The 8208-nt window shown below is 45.9% G+C and overlaps 1 protein-coding gene across 1 annotated transcript in view; it reads left to right on the top strand.

Annotated features, from left to right (window-relative positions):
- The window catches only part of LOC311326821 (rho-related GTP-binding protein RhoN-like), a gene marked incomplete at its 3' end in the record, with an annotated part of 30627 nt that extends 23354 nt beyond the window's left edge, over window positions 1-7273 (top strand). Inside the window, exons 4-5 of the mRNA XM_084459794.1 lie at window positions 4149-4283; window positions 7016-7273. Coding sequence (XP_084315920.1) covers window positions 4149-4283; window positions 7016-7273 — 393 coding nt within the window. The remainder of the gene's footprint in view (window positions 1-4148; window positions 4284-7015) is intronic.
- Window positions 7274-8208: the final 935 nt, after the last annotated feature.

Here is an 8208-nt window from a genome sequence, read left to right as displayed (position 1 = left end):
AAGAGAGAGAGAGAGAGAGAGAGAGAGACACAGAGAGAGAGAGAGAGAGACAGAGACAGAGAGAGAGAGAGAGAGAGAGAGAGACAGAGACACAGAGAGAGAGAGAGAGAGAGAGAGAGAGAGAGACAGAGACACAGAGAGATAGAGAGAGAGAGAGACAGAGAGAGGGAGAGAGAGGGAGAGAGAGAGAGACAGAGACACAGAGAGAGAGAGAGAGAGAGAGACACAGAGAGAGAGAGAGAGAGACAGAGACACAGAGAGAGAGAGAGAGAGAGAGAGAGACAGAGACACAGAGAGAGAGAGAGAGACAGAGACACAGAGAGAGCGAGAGAGAGAGAGAGAGAGAGATAGAGAAAAAGAGAGAGACACACAGAGAGAGAGAGACAGAGAGATAGAGAGAGAGAGAGAGAGACAGAGACAGAGAGAGAGAGAGAGAGAGACAGAGACAGAGAGATAGAGAGAGAGAGAGAGAGACACAGAGAGAGAGAGAGAGAGAGAGAGAGAGACACAGAGAGAGAGAGAGAGAGAGACAGAGACACAGAGAGAGAGAGAGAGAGAGAGAGACACAGAGAGAGAGAGAGAGAGAGAGAGAGAGAGAGAGAGAGAGACAGAGACACAGAGAGAGAGAGAGAGAGAGAGAGACAGAGAGAGGGAGAGAGAGGGAGAGAGAGAGAGACAGAGAGAGAGAGACAGAGACACAGAGAGAGAGAGAGAGACAGAGACACACAGAGAGAGAGAGAGAGACACAGAGAGAGAGAGAGAGACAGAGACACAGAGAGAGAGAGAGAGAGAGAGAGAGAGAGAGAGAGAGAGAAACAAAGACAGACACAGAGAGAGAGAAAGATAGAGAGAGCATGAGAAAGAGAGAGCATGAGAAAGGACAGTACAGAGAGAACACTCTGGGCCCGACACCAGCACCAGTCCAGTACAGCTCATCCTGGGCTACGGTATCTCCCACCGCTACTTTCATTAAGATCCCCCGGGCTGAGGGAGCCACGCCCAGCGAGGGCCCAGCTGGTGGGTACTGGTGAGGGAGCCACGCCCAGCGAGGGCCCAGCTGGTGGGTACTGGTGAGGGAGCCGCGCCCAGCGAGGGCCCAGCTGGTGGGTACTGGTGAGGGAGCCGCGCCCAGCGAGGGCCCAGCTGGTGGGTACTGGGCAGTGCTATACTGGAGGGTAATGTGACAGCGCTGTCATCTCAGGCTGGATCAACCGGTGGCTCAGCAGCAGCCTCTGCAACTCTAATGGCCGTTACTGAAGCTAAGTCGATGTGTCGTAGTCATGCACTGGAATATGGTGGAGGATATGCAACAAGACGGGACAAATCTGTGCCACATTGGGATTTGAATATTCTTCTTGAGAAGTGAAATAATGAGCACGATTGGGGATTAATTAAAAAAGAGTAGAACTCTAAAAGTATTTCACATACTGGATTAATGCTAAGATATTACATTTTTATTAAGTGAATATTATTAGGGGCCGGGCAGAGCCTCAGCTGCAGTCCTCTTGTATTTCACAATATTCTGAATCTTCTTCTTAGGAAGTCTTACTTCCCATGCATGAACAATCACCACACTTTGCACATAGGTCCAGTCCTGTGACAGAAGTCCTCAACTGGCATTGTGGGCCAATAGTCCAGATGGTGGCGCTACAGCAACCATCTAAAGTTTAAAACTTAAAAAAATCATCACAAACCAGCCGTACATGCTATCACTTTGCAACCACCACCAAGCCCAAGGGAGCTGGCAGGAATTATGAGGTCCATCACCCACATTTGTTGGTCAATTGACACCCCAGTTGCTTCACTACATCTTCAGACTGTCCTCCACAAACACTCTTCACAGATTTTTGAAATATCAAAAATTGAGCCCACAGCACATCAACATGTTTTACTGTAAACAGTACTGTATGCAGCTAGTGCAAATACTCACTCAATAAATCTCCAATGTTCATGAGGATTACAGCGAACGACTAGTATGGAAGAGCATTAGTATGGAAGAGCATTAGGGCCAACAACTGAGTTTGTTATTTTTTTAAGCTTCTGAGATTAAAGTCAGAATTTCTGAGAAAAAAACTCGGAATTTCAGCGAAAAAATTCAGAAATAACTTCTGAGAAAAAAGTCTGAATTTCTGACTTTAAACTCAGAAGCTTAAAAAAAAAAAAAATCAGCTGTTGGCCCTAATGCTCTTCCGTAGACTGGGGAATTGTGGGAAGTATAGTTTTAAAATGCAGTGCCGATTTTATCACGACCAGAGGGGCCGCCAAAGTGCCGAGTTATCTCATGTAGCTTTAACTTGGTGTTACAGATGAAAGATCTCAAACAAAATCCACACATGAGGCAGCATGCTTCCTGCCTCACCCCTCTTCTCCCAGGCTTCCTCTGGCCTGGGTTTTACAGTTTTTGGTGAGGGGACGTGGCTGATTGATATGAGGCAGTCATATACATACATATACAGTCATTCAGCTTTCTAACCCACAGCCTGTGGGGTTCTGGGAACTGCAGTCTCACAGCTATCGGACACTTTGTGGCAGAGGCGGGCCGCCGCTAGGAAGAGGGGGGGGGGGGTGCGAAAGGGGCGGCCGCACCGGACCTCGCGCTTTAGAAGGCCTCGCGGCAAGCAGGAACTTGAACTTCATCCTAGCGCTGCCGTGACTTAGAGCCGACTTAGAGCCAGGGGGGGGGGGGGCTTTCTCGGCCGGGGAGAGCTCCGGGGAGAGGGCATTTCACTGTGTGGCCAGGACAGAAAAGAGCTGTGACCATGTTCCATCTCCTAAATGTAGCAGTTAACAGGAAACCATATGCCTGCACCAGTTTGTGTACTGTATATACAGTATGTGTTCATCTAGACCCTCATATATTTCTCATTTGTCTCCTTCTTCCTCTAACTCCGCCCGGCCCCGACCCAGGGCTGCGCAGCAGATATAACTATTTAATTGTTCTTTTCAACACAATCAATTTCAGTCATGTGACTGCTGATTTTCATCACTCTTTTTCATCCATCCATCATCATTCTATGAACACTCAGACGCAGACCGTGGAATCTCTGTCCGCTGTCCATCTCCAGTTCTTACATAACCACCAAGTTACTCATCCTTCCCTGCAGTCCTCTTGTGACTTGTGTCTAAATCACTATGTTTCACCAGTGGCCTTCTGTCCGACAGCTCTCCCTTATCGAAGACAACGGCTTACAATAACTAACACGATGAGCAGAGAGCATGACGGCGGTGACATAGACATTCATGTGAAAGAGCCCTTTTGACCGGAGCATAAACAGAGAAGCAGCGTTCAAAGAGTCTGCCTTCGCCTTGGTGTGAAGAGATAATGAAAGAAAGCAGTCAGAATGGAGGGAGGGAGAGAGCGACTGAGGGAAAGAGAGAGTGACAGTGAAAGAGAGAGAGAGAGAGAGAGAGAGAGAGAGAGAGAGAGAGAGAGAGAGAGAGAGAGAGAGAGAGAGAGAGAGAGAGAGAGGCAGTTCGAGTGACACTTCCCTGCATCTGACCAGAGTTTTTGGGTCCTAATGATCTTATTGTCTAGCTAGTAGGCTACGGGAACAGTGCTGGTTTGTTCTGCCGATGCGGTCACTGCTCACGAGTCTCACGTGAATGAATAAAACACGTGTTGTCCTATTCTTTCACTTGGCACGGGATAGTCACGAGACAACTCTCGAGCGTGCGTTTGTGCAACAACGGCTAGCTTGTTTTCCATTGACTAGTGCAGTGCCCGTTCACAACGGGCCGATTGCTAGACAGCTTCGCGCATGACACCGCGCCTGCCCGTTCAAAACATGTTCAACTGCTTGACCTCCGGTATTGTTGCTTGCAGCTTTGTCGAGAACCGCTCATCCAAACAACTTCACTCTCGACAAACATCTCACACTCCTTGGCAGCGCCCTCTGGTTGCACATGCCTGGGTCCTAGTGCCCGTTGAACATGATTTTTTTTCAAACAACTCAAAATACAGACATACAGAGATTCCTGCCTTTATAGTTAGATGTAGCTAGGAAAAATCGTTTTTTTTCAAGTGAAATTGACATTGCATCTGTACCATGTGGTGCATATTTAATAGTCCTTTACACCATATCCCTCCCGTTCCAGGGCCCTCTCCAAAGCTCTAAAGGGTTCTGTGTTGTTCTCCGTTCCTCTGGCAGTGGCAGGGGGAGACCCAGGAGTTCTGTCCCAACGCCAAGGTGGTTCTGGTGGGCTGCAAGCTGGACATGAGGACGGACCTCAACGTACTGAGGGAGCTGTCCAAAGTCCGGCTCCTCCCCGTCACCCACGAGCAGGTGAGGACAGCGCCGGTCCGCCCTGATCTTTTTAATCTCAACGGGACGGACATGAATAAATGATAGACGAAAGAATGAATAAAACATTGAGCCTTGCTCATTCAGAGACATTTAACTCTTTACTGTATCAACTGGTCGTGTAATAAGTAGTACGACTCTGTGGCGGCCAGGAGTGCCATAATGACCGTATCCTCCTTAATCCAACTATGTTTTTGCGCTCACTCAATTTGAACCTTTAAGTAGCACTCTATACTGTAGGTCTATAGGCTTCTTTTATTCAGACTCTCGAGTCTCAACAGCTTCGTGACGCTGCCATAAGCGCGAAAGGCCGTCTGTCAAAACAGGTCAATGTAACACCACTTCCTGCTGGAGCAAGCTTTAGCCACTAACCCAGTGGGAATCGGTTCCTACGAGGCTGTATTGGAAACACACTGCTCTATTGTGTGTCTGTGATTTCACGGGGCGCTTGCCAGGGTTCTGAGTGCAGGTTTTGGAACAGTGAGTGTAGAATTATCACCAGCAGAGCGGTTGCCAGGTTTGTAACAGTACAATAGATACAACTGGATGCATCAGGCTGTATGCATCAGGGTCAGATATACAGTACACACACACACACACACACACACACACACACACGTCAGTACAAGCGGCATACCTTCCAGTACATGTAGCATACCTACAAACAAACAAGTTTCATAAAAACAAAAAAATCAACCAAACAATTTCTATTCTCAGAACTACTCCGGCTTCATAGTTGACATAGTCCTACCCCTACACAAATCAGAAAGGTGGTTTGATGTGGTTCCATGACTGGCATTGGATTTCCTGCAGACTCCCCATTAGGAATAGTACCTTACTGGCAAGAACAGGCTGAATATTTCACATCTGTAAAGACAGAGAACAGCATTTGAAGATACTGCATTGACTCACCTCTCCTAGCCTCATTATTTACTGCCCTCTCTGAATCCCATAACCATGCAGATATGTTTTAAGAGAGACACACTGCCAAGTTGGATTAGGAAGTCGTATTTGCTTCAACATTATTTAACTCTAAGTTGAATAATAACTGCGCATAAACACAACTGTAAGGGACATTTAGTTTCCATGCGTCAGTGAGGCAGAATGAAAAGGTGAGAACACAAATCGCTAAGATGCAGAGTGGAACAATTTAATTGTTTTGTTCCAAACAGAGGTCTGTGTGAATTGGAGTACTATTTTCATGTTATTGTGATTTTCCGCATCAGATATTTCTTTAAGGTCAAAGTCCTAATTCCCCCCACAGACAGCAGAGGAGACAAATCTACCTCGACTTGCTTGTTAATGACAGATGATTGACGTGACGTACTGTACGTGATGTACGTGACTGATTTCCGATCAAGAGGTAGCCCATCTAACACTAGGAAAGCCCATCTAACACTAGGAAATGACACATAAAAGGAGACCACTTTACTTTAATTCCCTCTTTTTTAGTTTATTTTATTTTATTATTTTTTTTATTTTTTTATTTTTAAAGCAAATGGCCTTAGAGCTCAAAACTAGCAAGAGGTTGAGCAAGGTCCCCAAAGAGTCCTATAAGGGCAATCGAGCCTCTAAGGCAAATCAAATGGCAGAAATGTATGACTTTCAACCAGCTGTCTGCCAACCAGCTGAAATCCCGGGGGAATCTGGGCAGTCACGAGGAAGAACAACCCATGAACCCTTCCGCCGTGATCTGCTTAGTGTCAAAACTGAGACCTTCAGTGTCATCCAGCTCCCTCGGTGCCAAGTAGTACAGCTGTGGCCTCATCGCAGAGTTCAAGTTGGAGCGCAGCAGTCCGGGGGGATCGTTCACGGCCATGCTGGGAGTGTGAGAGGCTGCGAACGGAAGGACGAGTGGCAGGGAAACAAGGTTAAGGCAGTTGTGGTCAGTTACAAGCCCAGATCAAGCAGTTGTGGTCAGTTACAAGTCCAGATCAAGCAGTTGTGGGCAGTTACAAGTCCAGATCAAGCAGTTGTGGTCAGTTACAAGTCCAGATCAAGCAGTTGTGGTCAGTTACAAGTCCAGGGTCAGTTACAAGTCCAGATCAAGCAGTTGTGGTCAGTTACAAGCCCAGATCAAACAGTATGCACCAGTGCCAGAGAGTAAGATAAGATTTTCGTCCCAGTTTTACAGCTCAAGATAAAGGCTGCTGAATATTTCATGACTGTGTGTAAGGTTTCAGATTTCTCTTCATCTCTCTGGCTAAAATCCCTTCGTAGATGGTGTGTGTGTGTGTGTGTGTGTGTGTGTGTGTGTGTGTGTGTGTGTGTGGAGGGGGCGGGCTGGTTCTGAGAGCAACTTGATTCGATATAAACTCCATAACAATAAAAAGCGAAGCAGCAAAGTAGGATTATGTTAAGAGAAAGGCAGCCTGCTCGAAGATACTTGTAATAAATTGATTAATGACCGTGTTTGGTGCGTGGTCTTTGGATTTTGAGGATTGTGATTAAAAGGTCACCTGTACTGTTTTTTGCATGCCATTATGCAACATGTTATCGTTCTAATGTGTTCTTGTTTTTGAGTGTATATCTCTTCTTAAACAGAAAGTAACATGTGATCTTCTATATTCGAAGCACGTCATAACCACACAACCTTCTGTATTCGAAGCATGTTATTAACCACACAGTAAACCGTGTTTACTCCACAAACGTGGGCATTAAACAACAACAGCATTAATGACATTAGCATAACATTTGTGTCTCTCCGTGTCCAGGGCAGCAGCTTGGCCAGGCAGATGGGGGCGGTGGCCTACGCAGAGTGCACCTCCAAGTACTCGGAGAACAGCGTCCGCGACGTTTTCCACGTCACCACACTGGCGTCCGTGGCGCGCGTCCACCGACCCGCCCAGCTCAAGCGGACCGCCTCACGCCGTGGGCTCAAGAGAGTGTCCCAACAGCCTCCCCGGACTGAGATTCTGGAACACCCCCCCGCTATCCGAAAGGACCGGGCCAAGAGCTGTGTGATCATGTAGGGCTGGACCGTACCAACTGATCCAAACGGTGAACAAAACGGACATGTGGAAGACAACTTTTATTTATTGTTTTTTCATCGTAATTCTTTGCATTGCAAAAAAAAGGACAATTTAAATACCGCAAAGAATGCCATGCTACAAAGTTCTGTAGGAATCATGTTTACCATGTACAATGGTTTCTTTACGGAGGGGTTCTTTGTACTTATGTTTGTCTGGGTCGGCCATTACAGCTGCAGTGACTAAAATCCTCAAACTTATCAGTTAAAGGGACAGAGAAACATGGCAAAATGGGAGCTTTCTAGCTAATAGAACATAATCCAAGGGAAATGATGTACTGTTAAGGAAATAGGGTAGAAGAAGACATCAAAAGGAGGAAGAATTTGAAGAGGACTTAACGAGAGAGGGTTGTAATGAGATTGATGAGGGAAGTCCCTCTCAAGTTGTTTCCTGTTCTGAAATGACATTTTCTGTGTCAGTGTTTAACTAAATGAAGCACAAAAGATGCACACAAAAGTATTCAGACTTAAATGTCAGTGATATCATATTATTTTATTCAATCTAATCAGATTAAATCAACGAAAAACAATGTTAACAATGTTTGTTAAACCCAGAAAGACATCAAATGGCAGGTGTGATGACACTCGTTTTCTAATAACCACAAGTGCTTTTAATGAGAATTAAAGAATTTGAAGTATCACTTACCACATAAATATTAATGTGTTGAAATTGATATTGTTCAGATTTAATGCTTATGTTTGGGAGAAGTTTTACGATGTCTTGCTGTACTTGTGATGCTGAAATAAAGAAACTTGCAACATGGAGGATACTTTTTTAATATCTTAGGTTCTCTCAGCTACAGTAACTGCAATCCATCTTTCTCCTCACAGCACATTGGAGAAGCAAAGAGCGTGCAGAAGCTGACCCATTCATCATTT

Source organism: Borostomias antarcticus (assembly GCF_949987555.1).
Source record: "Borostomias antarcticus genome assembly, chromosome: 29".
Lineage (NCBI taxonomy): Eukaryota > Metazoa > Chordata > Actinopteri > Stomiiformes > Stomiidae > Borostomias > Borostomias antarcticus.
This window is presented reverse-complemented; position numbering and strand designations above follow the sequence as displayed.